Consider the following 19,398-nt stretch of genomic DNA (forward strand, 5'->3'; position numbering starts at 1 on the left):
TTGAAATGTACACTATAGCCCTAGATGAATTTCCTGAGGGGTGTAGTTTGCAAAATGGGGTCACTTGTGGGGGGGTTCCTAACTTTTAGCGTCTTATGGTGCCTAGAAACCTACATGGTGCCTAAAAAATATTCTCATAAAAAGGAGGCTCCAAAATCAAGTAGGTGCTCCTTCTATTATGAAGCCTGTGGTTTGGTCAACGTGCACACTAGGGCCACATATAGGATATTTATGAAAACAAAAGAATTGGGGGAATCAATTTTTAGTCACATTTCTCTAGTAAAATCTACTGTGATCCTTAGAAAAATGTATTAAAATTGAAAATCTGCTAAAAAAATGAAATTTTGAAATTTCACCTACACTTTGTTTTAATTCCTGTGAAACACCTAAAGGGTTAACAAACTTCCAAAATGCTGTTTTGAATACTGTGAGGGGTGCAGTTTTTGAAATGGCATCATTTATGGGGGTGTCTCACATAAAAGTCCCTCAAAGTCACATCAGAACTGAACTGGTCCCTAAAAAAATCAGTGTTTGAAATTTTCTTGAAAATTTGAGAATTTGCTATTCATATTTTAAGCCTCCTAGTGTCCAAAAAAATTAAAAGGAGGTTGTAATAATGATGGAAACATAAAGTAGACATATGGTCTATGTTAATTAACTATTTTGAGTGGTATGATTATTTGTCTCACAAGCAGAAAATTTTACATTTTGAAAATTGCTAAATTTTCCATTTTTTTACGATATTTTGGTATTTTTCACAAAAAAACACAGACTGTATCGACCCAAATTTACCACTAACTTGAAGTACAATGTGTCACGAGAAAACAATCTCAAAATCACTGGGATAAGTAAAAGCAAAAAAAAGTTATCCCCACTTAAGTGATACATGTCAGATTTGAAAAAAAGGGCTCTGTCAGGAAGGCAAAAACAGGCTGCGGCGGGAAGGGGTTAAAGGAGATGATTTGGCAACTATGGTGGGTAGTGCTGCAGGTGGAGCTAGGCTAGCCCACCACTCATTGGGAAATTGCAGCATCTTTGCATAGAAGTGGAGCCAAAATGATGCATTTTCATATAAACGTCACTGGGCCCCATACCTTTTTCGAGGACCCTCATATTAATCTTTTTATTGTGCTCCCTTCCCAAGTTAGTGGGTGGGATGCAAGAGGGTTGCCAATTCTTCCGAGGATGCAGGGGATTACCTGAAAAAGTAGGCGTCTCTAACAGGTTTTACTAGAATAGCCAAGCATGCTACAAATGTATAAGAATATGCATTTAGTTCCATGCATGCAATGCAGGAAGCATGTACAGCTGACTAGAATGACATCCTCATTTTTAAGCGTTTGTTTCGCTCATAGCGAGTTTAGTGGATAGCGTTTTAAAATATGGCAAATTCTTCGGTGGGAATTCGGACAGGGTTCTTTTTCTTTACGAAGAACAGAACACATTTCTGGACAATAGAGCTGATGACATAATGCAACACACCATGGACGACAGTAGGGAATGTCAGAACAAGGAGAGGCAGCAAACGTTTGCTGTGCAGTACACCTAGCCCCATAAATCTTCCAAAGCCTTCCTTCAAACAATCCAAAATACCAGGGTTGTCATGGATGATCTCACTCTGCAGCGGACAGAACAGCAAATATAATAATGAGCATTTTTATGGGGAGAAAAAGGTAAAAAAGGACAATGCATGCAATGCATGCACACACTCATATAAAGGACAGTGGTTATTTTATACATGGACTGGAAAGGTATTTACTTCCTCTTTTAAGGGAAATGACCAATAAAGAAGTCTGTAATTCTGACATTATTTCTCCTTGTCCTCTCAGACAGATTCATGCTCTGACTGGTATAGAATTCAGCTGCTCAATTCAAACCAAAAGCTCCTAGAGAGGGGGGTGGGGCAATAAGCGGCCCTCTAGCTGCACTTCACCATATTCCAGCATGTAGTGATAGCAAGTTTATGGCAGGGCATGCTAGAATACGTAGACCCACAGCAGCTGGAGGACCGTTTATTGACGACCCCTGTCCTAGGGGCTAATGCTGGGGAAAAAAGATGAGATCTGAATCTGGTATGGAACATTCCTTAAGGTGCCCATACATGGTGCATTCTGGGCTTACGATGCATGATGACTACTTCACAATACCATGTTCCAAGGAGAAGGAAATATATTTAAAAAAAAAGTCCTTGCAGAGACATCACCAGGTATTGGGCACAAAGCAGGGATGGCCATCGATGGTTGCCACTGCAAATGGCCATCGATAGTGTTAAACTATGCAATGGATGACCATCGATATTTTTACATATCGATGGTCATCCATTGTGTTTTATTGATTGGCCTGCAGGCAAATGAAAACACGGGGGGAGGGGGGTTTCCACAGGTGTCAGGGGCGGAGCTATGCTCCATGTCCCGGCATTAAAAAAAAAAAAAAGAAGCAAAGCATCGACATCGGCCATGAACCATCAATGATTTTAAATCATCGATGGTCGATGGCCATCCCTAGCACAAAGGGATACTAGTATTATCCAACCACAGCGCGTGCAACTCATTCATGGCAAACTGATTGCATGATGAATACAAGAAAATGGTGGTTACCGAGAATGATAAAATGACAAACTGCAAGTACGAGTAGGGTTAACTACAGGAAAGATATTGTGATAATACAAGAAGAGGGGAAGGGAAATGTATTACAGATTGATTCTCAAGCCTACATAAAAAAAAAAAAATCTCAGTTGGAATGCAAAGCAACATGGGGGGAGAGCTATGCAGATTATTACAAGAAGCCTTGACGTGGCTTGGGGGCATAGCATACACCTGTGGCCCATTTAACATTGTTTCCTATGGAAAAATCGCGGCCATTGAGCCATTGAACACTAAAATCACGTCCAATCACACTTTTAACATTGATCCCTATGGGAAATCACAGGCATCGCATCGCACCCGTTTTTTAGTGCATGCGATGGTTGCGATGGGCGCCGTTCTAGGTAAAGAGTACCATCTTTTCACTACTGCTCTCTACACAAGTTAGTGGGTGGGATGCAAGAGGGTTGCCAATTCTTCCGAGGATGCAGGGGGTTACCTGAAAAAGTAGGAGCCTCTAACAGGTTTCACTAGAACAGGCAAGTATGCTACAAATGTATAAGAATATGCATTTAGTTCCATGCATGCAATGCAGGAAGCATGTACAGCTGACTAGAATGACATCCTCATTTTTAAGCGTTTGTTTCACTCACTGCGAGTTCGGTGGATATTGTTTTAAAATATGGCAAATTATGTGCTGCAATTAAGGGCCTCACATTACAACTCTGTGACCTAGGAAGTAACAACTGTAAATGCAAATATGTAGTTTTAATACAATATAAATATATATTTACACACACACACACACACTAGGAAGAAATGTTAAAGTAATAGTAGTCCACATATTTACAAGCCTCCATTTCAGAGTCTGTCATACCTCTGTTGAACTCTCCTCTCTCTTCATATGTGTTTCCCACACTTCAAATGCTAGACATACCATAAAAAGTGAATGTGTGAACAATTGTGTCGTAATCACAGCTCCTGTATGACTAATAATAGCTTCAGGAAGAACTGCACTGCATTTCTATACATTGTTACTGGATGTTGAATGTAAAGGGCATTTCTGATAAAGAAAAAAAGGTTAAGTCACAATGTGAAACTCAAACACAATATTACAGAATTTACTATGCATGACACGAATGTTTTAAAGGTCAAAACATAGACTGAAATCTCATTTTTGACATTTGACACACTATTACAAATACAGTACAGTACAGTACAGTAACTCAGTTATTTCTATTTTACACACAGGACCCAGGAAATTGCATGGTCTAAAGCCCTTATAAATACCAGCAGGAGCACGCATCTGAACGGTTTAATACGGACAGGGGTCAAATCATTGTATGGGGCATTAAATCTCTGAGTGGCAAGTGAATTTATCAAAATAGGTGTAAAAATTGCCAAACATTTTAATTCATCATAATGACCTGTAATGTTTACCTTATATAAAGAAATATAATCTATTTTTTGCACAACATATGTGGGCGACGCTGGTATTTGCAGCGGATATTTTGCACATCTCTCACAGTTGTTGAGAACCAAATGTTAAAGCCAACATATTCCAGGAGTCTCTGCAACAGCCCCGTTAAAAAAAGAATGGTTTTAGCTAGGAGCAAATTGATTCTAATTTTTGGTCTTCCGCCTAGGTGAATTCTTTTCATTCATCTTGTGCATGAGGTTTGAATTAATTTCTCTCATTTTGTATACAATTGTATTTCATAACTGTGCTGCACTTCTTCATTTGGAATTTCCTTACAAAATAAAGGATATTGATGTTAACCATATTGCACAACGTACCTGGGAAAACAAAAACACAACTCCATACAACATTGTTTTAATAAACTAACAAAATGTGCTGCAAAACAATTCTTTTAAAAGAATGTCAGGTTTAATATTTACACAAGCACTTGTAATCCACCATCCACATAGTTTCAATAATGGGGCATCTGAATATAATGTTTGTTTGCAAGCCTAGAAAATATTTAGTTTCTTTACAATGACAAGAACACTGTGCAGAAGATGTTACTGAAATACATGTAGTTTCAACAAGACTAATTGTACGGTTTTTCAGAGGGTTCATACTTGCTAGATCTAGAACACAAGTAGATCAATCTCATTGGTAACATTCACAAAAGTATACAATATGCTCACAATTCCGTGCCGTGATAATTATATGTGCTCCGTATTACATAACTATTCAGAACATTATTTCTCTCTCTTTATAGTGGTATTTATGCAGGTCTGGCAGAAGTATCTTCTGTAATGAACCAGGTAGCATATTAATAAAAAAAAAATTTTTTAAACCAAATTTCAATTATGGATGGTAACATTTCTAGCCAATAAGAACCATTCAATTTAGCAAACTTTTACGCATATATTTGAGAATGTTACCAGCAGCTCTTAAGCCCCTCTACGCTATGCGACTTCTCAGTGGAGAGAAGTTGCATGCAATGGAGATCATATACAATATATTGTATGTGGTCCTTTTGTATATTATATATTGTATGCGTACCCATTTCCTAGTTCCATATCCAAGTCGGACGTGCAGCAGGTATCATGCATTTTGTCCACTTTTCACCCGATTTCTTCACCTGATCCTTCGGAATCGCTTGAAAAGTGGCAAAATCGCACTAGTTAGCGTACCCCTGCAGCCAAAATCAGTGGCACTGCACACATCAACAAGCAGGATAATGGTGAATCCAAATTCAATGCTTCATCAGCAAGTGAAGCCGCAATGCTGTGTCAATACGTGTAGTCCTGATCAAAATTGATGGTTTTGAACTATACCCCAATAAAATAAACCATAAGCCTTAACTCACTTTGAAACATGTACCAAAAAGGGATGCGTTACAATCACTGGCTAGAATTTTGCAACAGAGAAGAATAAATCATTTTAGTAATTTGCAGAACAGTTGCATGAAGAGTGTACTGCACAACCACCGCTCCGAAACCTTTGTAGAAGCCCAGCATCCCTTCTTCACGTCTTATCGTATTAATGCAGTCCCTCATTCCCTCATATTGAGTGTTGATGGGTAAAACTTCATAACCAAGGTCTGTATTATCTATTATTGTGCGCGTGCCTTGAATATGTAGGCGATGCATTGCGGTCTCAAGAGGATACAGCAAGATGTCGGCACAAAGGCTGGCTGCAAAATTGGCTAAGAGTTCTGGGAAATAATCTTCCAAAATGTTCTGGGCTACGTTTGTTCCTTCGGTGGGAATTCGGACAGGGTTCTTTTTCTTTACGAAGAACATAACACATTTCTGGACAATAGAGCTGACGACATAATGCAACACACCATGGACGACAGTAGGGAATGTCAGAACAAGGAGAGGCAGCAAACGTTTGCTGTGCGGTACACCTAGCCCCATAAGTCTTCCAAAGCCTTCCTTCAAACAATCCAAAATACCAGGGTTGTCATGGATGATCTCACTCTGCAGCGGACAGGACAGCAAATATAATAATGAGCATTTTTATGGGGAGAAAAAGTAAAAAGGACAATGCATGCACACACTCATATAAAGGACAGTGGTTATTTTATACATGGACTGGAAAGGTATTTACTTCCTCTTTTAAGGGAAATGACCAATAAATGCTGGGGAAGAAAAGATCTAGGAACTTGTGTATTATCACGGCGCCCAAATTTACTACGTACGCAAACGTAGTGAAATCGTATCGCATGCCGTTATGGTATGGCATGCGATGCGATTTTGACGCTTATAATTGCATTTAATGTACTATAGCATTAAATTGCATATAATGTCATTTATTAATGCCCCCCCCCTCCCCCAGTATCGATGTGATCCCGAAGCGTGGCGAGCGGCGGCGTTACGCGTCCGACCGACCTTTTCATACCCCCACGTCGGCGTGGAGTTGATTTTATACAGTGTGGCGAGCCACCGAGCCGGAAGAGTGGCGAGCGCAGCGAGCCCCGCGAGGGGACGTGTATTATGTTACATGTATTATGCGTCCACTCGCCACATTATATAAAATCGACTCCACGCCGACGTGGGGGTATGAAAAGGTCGGTCCAATGTGTACCGCTGTGCTCGCCACGCTTTGGAATGATGTGGATAGTGGGGTGGGGGGGATTTTTTAGCGCATCCTATCTTTTTAATGTATTCACTGACACAGAGCAGTGAATACATTTCATAGGAAAATCGCATCGCATGCCATACAATATGGCATGCAATGCGATGCGATTGCACTACCCTGAATAGCCCTCTACGCAAATGGAGTAGTGGGCGCCGTGATAATACACAAGTACCGAGATCTAAATCTGGTATGGAACATTCCTTAAGGTGCTTATACATGGTGCATTTTGGGCTTACGATGCATTCTCACATTACTTCACAATACCATGTTCCAAGGAGAAGGAAATATATATATATAAAAAAGTCCCTGCAGAGACATCACCAGGTAGTGGGCACAAAGGGATACTAATATTATCCAACCACAGCGCGTGCAACTCATTCATGGCAAACTGATTGCATGATGAATACAAGAAAATGGTGGTTACCGAGAATGATAAATTACAAAAATTGCAAGTAGGAGGAGGGTTAACTACAGGAAAGAGATTGTGATAATACAAGAAGAGAAGGGAAATGTATTACAGATTGATTCTCAAGCCTACATAAAAAAAATCTCAGTTGGACTGCAAAGCAACATGGGGGGAGAGCTATGCAGATTATTACAAGAGTAAATATATTTATTACATACTACCCACTACGGACAGCCATACCCACTACAGAGGCTAGTCACTATGGTGCACTACCTCTTATTAATGACACATATACTATTTGTCTAGGGAGTGTCACAAATATTTTTTTTTTTAATCTACAAATGAATTAAACATTACAAAACATAAATAAAAAAGTGGTTACCTGTACAGTTTCAATTAGACTTGCGGAATAGAAGGGAGTAGCAATCGCACAGACAAGCCTGCAAAAAAAGAGAAATTGCTATATAAAATCTCCATCTTCGCTCATGGTAAATATTTCACAAATGACTGACTGAAGTATTAACAAATGGATAGGATATTGGTGCTCTGCCTGTCTGCCGGCAGCTTGGTCGAGTGTGTTTTGCTATATGTAATTTTAGGGTATGACCAGCGCTCTGGCTCGGATAGTGTGCCCAGATAATTTCTGGGGAGTACCTAATTTGGCTGCTGCGGTAGAAATATTTCATCCACCACCAGCCAGAGCAGTAAACTCTCTCCCACTCAGACTTTCCATCCATCGGGGCTAGCACACCACAGTCATCGCAGGTGGTGAAGTGGTGCTTGCTCAACTATCCCCCTGTGCCCAGCACAGATCTCACAAGGTTGGACATCCAGCCAGATTCCCCAATCCCTCACCCCACCACCCATTACCCGACCCATCCCTCGTGCATGTATGCAGTTAATACATTCATGTTATGTGCCAATAAATGCAGTTTAATCACTTAAACATATGTACATCCATTCAATAATACAACCTGCCCATATTTCCACTGCAGCAGGCAAATTAGTTACTCCCCAGAAATTATCTGGGCACACTATCAGATCCTGACTGTATACTGCAGAACCAAGCAATACTTCAAACAGTTGTAGTTTCACCAATAATAAAGATCAGGATAAAGATCAGGATAAAGATCAGGGTACAATGTCAGTGATGCAGTTCAATAAAAGCAGTGTCAGCCTTTTACCGGGAAAGGAATACCTGTCATATAAAGTTTCCAATCAGTATAAAAGTTAAAGGTTTACTCACCCTTTAAGGAGAATATGTCCTCCTATTTGCTTGGGGCTCCATTTATGGGTAATTTCCCTATGGAAAAGAAAAAAAAACAAATACTATAGTACATATCGCTATATTACATAATAGATTAGAACCCATAACAATAAATGAATGTTAGAAGAATAATGGAGCATACACTAAAAGTTCTGGTAGACCTACCTTAGTTAACTTCCTTTCCGTGAAGTCCATGGGAACCACACGGGACATTGGGGTTGTAGGCGGATCCAGGGGTCCGAGGCACCAATCAGCGAAGCTCTTTGAAGTTTCCCAGGATGCCCGGGCCCTCTCCCTTATGACTCCGCCTCCAGGCTGATCTCCTCAGTTTTGGTAACCAGCCATAAGCAGGAAGCGGAGAAGGAAGAGGACAGAAAGAACACATGCCCAAGTACTCATACATACAACTCACGATACATGGACAAGAGTATGGTCGTGTAAGGTCACAGTGTAGTATGTCACACATAGGGAAACCTCAGGATCAAATTTAGGGAGGACGCCCTGCGGTTCACATGGACTTCAAGGAAAGGAAGTTAACTAAGGTAGGTCTACCATAACTTTCCTTTTCCTTTCCATGGGTCCCACAGGGGACAACTGGGATGTCCAAAAGCCGTATTTAAGAGAGGGAATTTGCCTGAGGTGTCAGAAGTACCCAACGACCAAAGGAGGCATCCTGGGAGGCGAACGTGTCAAATGCATAGAATTTTATGAAGGTATGGACAGATGACTACGTTGCAGCCTTGCACAGCTGTTTGGCAGATGCACCTCGACGTGCTGCCCATGATGGGCCAACCTCTCTAGTGGAGTGTGCTTTTATCGAAAGGGGAATAGGCAGATTAGCCTGCTGATAAGCCTTTTGAATAGCCATGCGGATCCAGCGAGCAATAGTCTGTTTGCTTGCTGGCCAACCCTTTTTGTTGAATCCATAGAGCACGAAAAGGGAGTCTAATTTTCTGACCGGCTTAGTACGGTCTATGTAAATGGTCAGAGCCCTGACCACATCCAGTAGGCGTTCATCTGCAGAGAGTTCTTCTGTATTGAACCCAATCTCCTGATTGATGTGGAATTTGGAGACTACCTTTGAAAGGTGAGATGGTTTCGTCCATAACACCACACTATTTGGATTAAATATGAGGAACGGAGTTTTACAAGAGGGAGCTGACAAATCTGACACCAGTTTAGCGGATGCAATGGCCAAGAGGAATACTGTCTTGGCTGTCAACCATTTGAAATCCGCCGTCTGTAGCGGTTCAAAAGGTGGCTTCATCAAAGCCTGCAACATGAGTGAGAAGTCCCAAGGTGTTGTAGGAGGGACCGAATATGTATAACTCCTTGTAGGAATGTACGGACATCCGGTAGGAAGGTTATTTTCCTTTGGAACCAGATGGATAAAGCTGAAACCTGGACTTTCAAAGATGCCAGTCTCAGCCCCATATCTTCTGAAGGAATGCCAGTATTCTGGTCACCTTGAAAATCTTTGAGTCATACTTCTTAGCCATACACCACGCAATGTAAGTATGCCAGACCCGATAATAAATTCTGGACGATGCTGGCTTGTGCGCCTGAATCATGGTCCTGGCTACTTTGGAAGAGAAACCCTTACTTTTTAGTAAGGCAGTCTCAAGCGCCACGCCGTCAAAGACAGGCGCTGAAGGTCTGGGTGCAGGCAAGGTCCCTGACTCAGTAAGTCCACCCGGAGGGGTAGGAGTAAGGGTGGCTGGAACGACATTTGTTGTAGGTCCACATACCAGTGCCTGCGTGGCCAGGCTGGAGCTATGAGGAGGAGGTCCCCACCTTCCTGTTTGAATTTCCTGATTACACTGGGAATCATGGATATTGGAGGAAAGACATATGGAAGATGGTAATTCCATGGAACAGATAGGGCATCCTTGAAGCTGGCTTGAGGATCCCAGGACCTCAACGCGAACTTGGACACTTTGTTGTTGTATCTGGATGCCATTAGGTCCACGTCTGGCCTGCCCCAACGGTCTTTCAGGAGGACAAACACCTCTGGGTGGAGTGACCACTCCCCCGAATTAATGTCTTGGCGGCAAAAGAAGAAGTCTGCCTCCCAAATTTAGGACTCCTGGGATGAAGACTGCCGACAGAGCCAGAAGGTGCTGTTCCGCCCAGGTGAGAATTCTGGAAACCTCTTGGAGAGCAGCTGCGCTGCGAGTACCTCCCTGGCGATTTATGTATGCCACCGTTGTCTGATCGGATCTGAACCGGTTTCCCTTGGAGAAGGTCCTGAGAATGGATCAGGGCGTTGTTAGCTGCCCGAAGCTTCAACATGTTGATGAAAAGGCGTGTTTCTGGTGTGGGCCACACAGCTTGCAAGGATCTGGATTCTACTACCGCACCCCAGCCTCGTAGGCTGGCGTCGGTAGTGAGAATTGTCCACTCTGAACCAGAATGGACAACCCCGAGACAGATGGTCTGTTTGCAGCCACCATTGAAGAGAAGTTCTCACTTCCTTTGTTAACGTGAGAAACGTGGACCTGATGTGGTGAGGTTGTCAGTCCCAATTCAACAAAATGAGGCATTGGAGGGGGCGAGAATGAAACTGTGCCCACTCCACCATATCGAACGTTGACACCATCAAGCCCAAGATCCTCAACGCCGAGTGGATTGAAACTCTGGGACTCCGGATTCCGAGTTGCAGAGAATTGCACTTGTCCCTGGGAAGAGACATCCTCAAGGACGGAGTGTCCAGGAAAGCACCCAAATGCAGCATTTGCTGTGAGGGGATGATTTCTCACAATTGAGGAGCCAACCGTGTTGTTGGAGTGTCCTGAATTTATTTATTAATTATTAAATATTTTTTATTGAATTGATGCAAGCACTTGAACTAGTACTTTCTCTGAGCGCCGATTCTCCCCCCTGCTTTTGTTGTTTCATAAATCTTTATCTGGGGAACTGACCATCCCCTGAATCGGCTGCTCTCTAAGGGAATAGACTCATACAGAAGCGCTCTAATAGATTGACCTAGGTCAGTCTTTTTTCCAGTGTCCTGATTGTTACCTGTAGATGATATAACAGGACTTCCTGGGACTTGGCCACTAATAGTAGGTCATCTAAGTATGGGAATACTCGGATTCCCAAGTGGTGAAGGTGTTCTGCCATAACTGCCATTATTTTTGTGAAAATCCTGGGGGCGGTGGCTAGGCCGAAGTGCCCGGAATTGAAAATGAGGATTCTGAATAGCAAACATGAGATATTTCTGGTGTGTTGGTAGAATTGGGACATGAAAGTAAGCGTTCTAGAATGTCCAGGGAGACCAGGTAATCCCCCGGTTCCAGGGCTAGGATGATTGTCCTTAAAGTTTCTATCCGAAACCTTCACCATTTTGTTTAGTGATTTCAAGTTTAGGATTGGCCTGTAAGTTCCGTTTGGTTTTGGAACCAGGAACAGAGTCGTGTAGTAGCCGAGTCCCTTCTGTTGCTGAGGGACTGGAATAATGACTCGAGACTGTAGCAGACTATTTAAGATTTTTGATAATTGTTCTGCTTTGTGTGGATCGTGGGGTAGACCCGTGCAAAATAACTTGCGTAGGGGAGGCTTTTTAAACGAGATGGAGTATCCCTGTATAACAACTTCCCTTACCCAGGCATCCTATGTTGTGGATAGCCACTGGTGGGCAAGGTTGAGAAGCCTGCCTTCCACTTGGGGGCCCCCCTGCAGAAGGTTTGTCAGGCTTGGCAGGGGCATGTCTAGCGGCCCAGGCCTGCTTAAGCTTTGCCTTACTTGCCTTGTTGGCAGGAGCAGTCCTAGGATAGGACTGACCTCTGGCTTTAACTTGGGAACAAAAGGCCCGAAAGGAAGATGTCCTAGCTTTTTGTGGTAGAGCAGAGGGCAGACACGCCGTCTTGGCAGCTGCCAGAGAGTCCACAATCTTGTTAAGCTCCTTCCCAAATAAATTTTCACCCTTAAAAGGGTAAAAGTTCCAAGGTTTTCTTGGATTCCAGATCCGCTTTCCATGGTCTTAGCCAAATGATGCGTCGGGCCTGTACAGAGCTGGCGGATGCCTTGGCAGCTAAGGTGCCCGCATCTGACATAGCCTCCATAATATAAAATGCTGCTTGTTTAATGTGATGTACACATAACTTGGCATCCTCAGAGGCGTCAGGGGTAAGATCGTCTTCTAGGACCTGTACCCACGGTAAAATGGCTTTAGCCGCCCAGGTCGCTGCTATGGTAGGTCTTTGGACCGCCCCGGTGAAGGAGAATATGGCCCATAGGGAGTGTTCCAAGTGCCTGTCTGTAGGATCTTTTAATACAGATCCTGAAGTGACCGGCAGTAACGAAGGTTTAACTATCCTGGTCACATGAGAATCTACCAATGGAGGAATTTCCCATGGCTTACAATCCTCCGGAGGTAAGGGATACCTCCAATTGATCCCTCCTGATCTCTATCAGATGGTCAGAGTGAGGGAATTTGGCCTTAATCATTTTCTGCTTTTTAAAAACATCTCTGGTTTTAGCAGTAGGTTCAGGCTCCTCAGAGTCTGACAATAACACCTCACAGATTGCACGGAGGACAGCTGCCACATCAGTTGTCTCTGCTTGTGAAGCAGGAGTGTCTGTAGGCATAGGATCATCATCCTGGTCATCATCAATATGGATGTCATCATCCGCATTATCATCCCCATCGGTGTCATCCTGTGCTACAGTGAGCAATGGTGTTAACAGAGGCCTATTAGGTTGTGCAGAATTAGGCAGCAGCTTTTGCATAGCTACCGTAGTCTGCTGCAAGGTCTGCACCGTGGTCGACAGGGCATACACCCAAGGTGGAGGGGACTGGACTACAGGGGGTGCATTGGAGGGAGGAAGGCGATCCACTAGGGTGCCTAATAACTGCTGAAAGGCTGACCAGGGAGGTTGTTGGGAAACCACCGTGGCAGAGGACTGTGCAGGGGGGATAAAGCAATTAACACATAGCCCCTCCTGAATGACATCCCGATCAGACAGGCCTGCAGCACAACTCTTGCAAGACAAGAGCTGGGGAGACTATCTGATTACGCCCCCGTTTGGACATACTGTAAAAACCCAAAGAGGGAGGTTACAGTGCACAATAGGTATAGCCCAGAGGAAAATCTAGAGTGATAACACTGAGTATGTGTGACCTGAGAGGGTAAAACCTCTGTAATCTTCCAAGAAGATTTGTGAGAAATACAGTGGACAGTAATAAAAGTGCTGACAGGGAATGAAAGTAGCAAAACTAGCACAATATAGTCACACACACAGAAGCACTTAGCATTTATTGGCTTTACCAGCTAAATGTATCACACCCTATATCAACCGCTTAAACTCTATGGAGTAAGGGGGATATAGGGTGGCTGTGAAAGAGATTACTTAACCTGTAAACGGTTTCACAGTGGAGACTGTGCCCGAACTCTGGAAGACTCCCGTGCCTCTAAAATGGCTGCTGGTCTAGAGAGAAGGGGCGGGCACAGGGTTAAACAGCTTGATGGATGGCATGTCTGCGGAGAGATTGGTGCCAAAGCTGGGGGAGGTACTGCAGGCCAAGCGCCACCCCCCATGCTGGACTTCCCCCACCGGGGCAAAGGGAGCCTTGTTAAAATGGATCTAATGATCCAGCCTGCGCTCTGGCCCCGGTGGTCTAGTGGAGTCCCTGCCCAAAGCCAGTGTCCACCCCAGCTTCTGCGGCTGTCTCCCACAGCGCGCAGCCCAGCAGCGGTTTGTGCCCTTATAGAGGGCCTTACCTGCTCCCGGATTCCGGCCACGCTGCCAGGGGGAGAAATCGATGGTGTTAGGCGCTGTCATCATCCCCCGCCGAGTACCCCTCTTGACTGAGTCCTGGGGGAGTTCTGGCGCCGGCGGGAGTGATGTGACCGCCTGCGCCGCTGTCAGTTGACTGACAGCGGGGGCGGCCTCAGCCGCAAGAGTGGCTCTGCCGCTTAAGCGGCAATGTAAAAATAAAATAAAAATCAAGCTTCTTATGGGATTACTTCAGTGAGGTAATCCCTGCTGATAGAAATGGTGCGTCAGCTTCCTGCTGGCACCAAACAAAAACTGAGATCAGCCTGGAGGCGGGGTCATAGGGGAGAGGGCCCGGGCATCCTGGGAAACTTCATAGAGCTTCGCTGATTGGTGCCTCGGACCCCTGGAGCCGCCTACAACCCTGATGTCCCCTGTGGGACCCATGGACCCTGAAAAGGAAATACATTTTAAATCACAAGCAAAATGAAATAATGGCCACAGGGAGTTTCCTAAACACGTCACAAGATGGAACACGACATTACAGAAGTACATGGCATGGCACGGCACAGAGGCAGCAGCGTTACACCTTCTGCACGGACGTGGGTTTTCTCCAGGTGCTCGATGTGAGATCAGAATCAGCTTTATTGGCCAGGTATACTTGGAATTTGTTTTCAGTTTGCTGTACAGCAGCCAGGTGGGTAACAAGTAAACAGCATACAGTATAAACAATAAAACAAGGTATTAGAGGGATGCCACAGAGGATTTCTGATTGTTGGCATCATTTTTAAAGTAGGTTTAAAAAAAAAAGAGTGGGGAAACAAGTCTGTACAAGACCCAGGCGGTAGTATCAGTATTCTCTAATAATACTGAGACACAGGTGGTGATGCAAACATATAACTGAAATGAAAGGACACACAAGTGTAAACTGATCTATTGATTTATTAAGGTGTGTAAAGTAAATAAAAAAGCAGATAGAAAGAGAATGAGCTCTGACAAGAACTGAAAGCTGCAGGTACAGAAAACAAAACTTCTTAACATTGTATTGGAACATTTACAGCAAAATGGTCTCAATTTGGATGCCGGACGGGGTCCCGACAGTCGGGATCTCGACAGGCATTGTCCCGACGTCGGGATCCCGACTGTCAAAACACCGACAGCCGGGTTCCCGACGGCTGTCAGCTATTTTCCCTCGTGGGGGTCCACGACCCCCATAGAGGGAGAACAGAATAGGTGGCTCGCGCAGCGCGCAGCGAGCCACCGTTCCCGCAGCGTGGCGAGCGCAGCAAGCCCGTTAGGGGCTTAGTTGTGCTCACCATGCTGTCTGGGTCCGGCCAGTCGGGATCCAGATGTCGGGATACTGACTGTCGGGATCCCGACTGTCGGACCCCTATACCACACCCCTCAATTTGTATTAAGGAGTCGATCCTATTGATTGTGATTAATTCGCAACTGGGAATCATCACGGCCACAGAAATTCCCACAGATGTGCTCATTGTCCCACAGGGTAGCGAGCTATTTTGGGTGAATTCGTGCTGAAATTAGCCTGTGAAGGGTGTGGAATTGGGTGTCGTTGCCAGCATTTAAAACGCCATCGCAACGGCACCTTGCAACCTTTGCATTTAATCGGACCGACTCCTATGAGTCAACTAATGAGAAATCATACAGTATCATAATAAAAAGGAAAAAAACATTAGTCTGCAAGTTCCGAAATAAAAATGTACATTTGCCTACATAATGCAACATCTTACCCAAGTGAGACAACAAAAGGTGTATTCTGAATCAGACTCTCATAGCCATGTGCAGTGTAACCAAAATAAGACTTACAGATCTACAAACACAGCTAAAAGTAAAAAATCAGTTAAAACGAATAGCTCCCAAGCTCTGTCCTCAAGGCACCCTAAAGCCCTGTACACATGGAGCGATGGGGTGCTGAGCGACGTGCTTAAGCACTTATTGCTCAGCACACATCGCTGCACACCCGCAATGTTTGCTGAGTGATCTGTGCCGACCAATGTTCTCTGGTGAGAGAACACTGGCGATGACTAGATTCTGAATGCATACAGTCATACATACGGAGCGATCCGTGCTTAATTTTGTAAGTGATCTAGTCAGATCGCTTAGAAATAGCCCTCATATTGCCCAGTGTGTATGCCCCTTAACAGTCCAGGCTTTAAATCAATCTGTCTGAGGTAAGAAAGAAGTTATCTGTGACCAAGCATAGGCATTCTTAAAACTGTACAATTAGGGTGCCTCGCGGACAGAGTTTGGGAAACCCTGGTTTAAATAATAAAGTACATTACATTTTTAACGCTATTACCTAGGCAAAGGTGTTAATTCACTGATGATTCCTTCTGCTCCAAGGGTTATACCCTGAACAATGAACGTACTGCCCATTCCTTTCCACAGTGCTCTCGGACCCTATTGATTGCAAAAAACACTTTATAAAATGACCGCTCCAGGACACAAGTTACACAGACTGTATTAGAAAAGCAGATGTACAAAGGAAAAAAAAAAAAAAAAAAAAAAGGTACAATATCAACTGTTGTACTCCAAAATGTGTCATAGAACAGGTGACCCTGTCTTGAAAAGCTAGATGTAGGGAGGACATTCCATTAAGTGCCGGATTATGCAAGTGTAGCTGCGCACATTGCAGATAATGACCTCTATGAGGTGAGCAGAAAAGCAAATGGAGGTTTCCTACTGGGATAGCCAACAAGGTCCTGTCTGTACCTCATGTTTACATTGTTCTCCCTTAAAATCTGTGGTGCATCCATTGCAGTGGTTCCCAAACTGTGTGCCGTGACTCCTTGGGGTGCCTCGGGACACTTGCAGGGGTGCCATGGGTTGGTGGTCCAGGACCAATTAAAATTATTTATGGACAAAACCAGTGCTGGTGGCTGCCAATCATAAAATATGTGTACATCAGAAGCAAATCCTGTCCCTCATCACAATACTGAACCCAAGAAGCACATGAAAACACAATATATATATATATATATTTGGGCCTAGGGGTGCCGTGGAAAAAAATTCTGATACTCTAGGGTGCCATGAATCAAAAAAAGATTGGGAACCCCTGATCTATAGGATATGCATAAACCAGATTCTCATAAAAATGGACATAATATGAAAGAGTGCCATTAAAAAAAAACTGACACAGATATAAAAGTTATACCATGTTTGACAGAATGATTCGCTGTTCCCTCCTTATTAGGGTGCATACACACTAGATGATGTACGCACTAAAAGATATTGGCGACCAAGTTCCTTTGAACTTCCTCAGTGTCCTGGACGACCGATATTATCGACCCCTCTGTATTAAGTTTTTGATAACTCACTTTCATCAGGTAAGGTACCAATAGACTGGAGAATAGCAGAGGAAGTGCCAATATTCAAAATAGGAAAAAAGGGATGACCCAGCTAATTATAGGCCTGTGAGCTTAACATCAATAGTGGGTAAATTATTTAAAGGATTGGTATCCCGGAATATTTAGATCTTCATATAGGCTTCAATGAGGATGTCAGCAAAAACCTTGATAATGGAAATGCTGTAGACGTGGTCTTCTTAGATTTTGCTAAGGCTTTTGATACAGTGCCACACAAGAGGTTGATAAATAAAATTGAGGACCTGGGTCTAGGGGTAAGAATTTGTAGATGGGTAGGGAACTGGCTGTGTAATCGAGAGCAGAGAGTGGTTGTGAACGGCGCAGTATCAAACATGATACCAGTACTAAGTGGAGTGCCACAGGGGTCGGTAGTAGGGCCCATTTTATTTAACATATTTATTAACGATATTGGGGTGGGAATACTCAGCAATGTTTCCATCTTTGCTGATGACACAAAACGGAGTAGAGTAATTAAATCAACCAAGGCTGTCTCCACGATACAGAACGATCTTAATAAACTAGATGAGTGGGCAAAAAAGTGGAAAATGAGGTTCAATGGGGATAAATTCAACGTTATGCACCTTGGGAGACATAACTAATGTGCTAGTTATAACATAAGCGGGGAGGCATTGGGTAATTCAGAACTTGAAAAGGATCTAGGAGTCCAAATAGACAACAAACTGGGGTGTAGTGCTTAACGTCACATAGCAACAAAGAAGGCCAACAAAATTCTAGCATGTATAAAAAAGGGCATGGAAACTAAGGACTCAAAAGTAATTATGGCACTATACAAAGCATTGGTTGGACCGCATCTATAATATGGAGTACAATTCTGGGCCCCGCACTATAAAGGAGGACATCATAGAACTGGAAAAAATCCAAAGAAGAGCAACAAAGCTAATTAAGGGAATGGAGAATTGAAGCGATGAGGACAGGTTGAACAAATTGGGTTTACGCTAAAGAAGACGTTTAAAGGGGGGACATGCTTAACATGTACAAATATATCAGGGGCCAATATAATGAATTGTCAAGCACCCTTTTTACTGCAAGGAAAGACTCTAGGACACGTGGGCATGAGTGTAGATTAGAAGAAAGAAGATTTCCCTTAGAAGGAAGTATTTTTTCACGGTCAGGGCAGCCAAACTTGGGAACTCTCTTCCTGGTGAGGTGGTGTCGGCTGACACAATAAATACATTTAAAATAAAGTTGGACAAACATTTATTGGTTAAAAACATCCAAGGGTACAAACAAGAAATCATAATCTGTCTTTAAAAATATCAGAATACACTAAATATAACAAGGGATAAGCAAATAAAACCAAGGTTGAACTTGATGGACACAAGTCTTTATTCATCCTAAACTACTATGTAATTATGATATTGTGCATTCACACTGAACGATATGACAAATAACGAGCAATCTAGCTAGACTCTATAGTATTTTGTGAAAGACATCTGAAATAATAGTCTGAATAGTCAAACAACCTTGATGAACGAGCATCGTCATATACACACTGGCCGATATAATGACCAAAATCGTTCAGAAGGGCCAAAATGAACGATATTGGTAAAAAATAAATAATAATAATCATCTAGTGTGTGTGCACCTTTAGTTGAGGAGAAGAGAAATCAAACCCAAGTACACAATACAACAATGAGCATAAATTAATGAATGACTGAATGAAAATACAGTAGCTGCCAGACATACCTGAGTCTTTGTGAAACTGTACATAATATTCACGACGCTAAATGGTGACAAATGGTAATTGCTTGCATGGTAGTTCACCTGAAAAATATTAAACACCCATTTTGAGTATTATTAGTTATATGCACCATGATTGAGCTGCTACAAAATATAATGGATTTTAATTGCATTTGCAGTTTTAAGCATCTAAATAAAAATTTGAAAAATTCAAAAAGGATAATACAGTACATTAGGACACG

At 43.1% G+C, this 19,398-nt stretch overlaps 1 protein-coding gene across 1 annotated transcript in view; it reads right to left on the reverse strand.

Moving 5' to 3' along the window:
* Positions 1–4,400: 4,400 nt before the first annotated feature.
* Positions 4,401–19,398, reverse strand: part of SLC25A46 (solute carrier family 25 member 46) — a 34,751-nt gene continuing 19,753 nt past the window's right edge. Inside the window, exons 4-8 of the mRNA XM_083151680.1 lie at positions 19,163–19,240; positions 16,390–16,490; positions 8,331–8,387; positions 7,467–7,524; positions 4,401–6,017 (exon numbers count right to left, since the gene is read on the reverse strand). Coding sequence (XP_083007806.1) covers positions 5,436–6,017; positions 7,467–7,524; positions 8,331–8,387; positions 16,390–16,490; positions 19,163–19,240 — 876 coding nt within the window. The 3' untranslated portion in view covers positions 4,401–5,435. The remainder of the gene's footprint in view (positions 6,018–7,466; positions 7,525–8,330; positions 8,388–16,389; positions 16,491–19,162; positions 19,241–19,398) is intronic.

Source organism: Crinia signifera, chromosome 1 (assembly GCF_055691185.1).
Source record: "Crinia signifera chromosome 1, ASM5569118v1, whole genome shotgun sequence".
In the NCBI taxonomy this organism is placed as follows: Eukaryota; Metazoa; Chordata; class Amphibia; order Anura; family Myobatrachidae; genus Crinia; species Crinia signifera.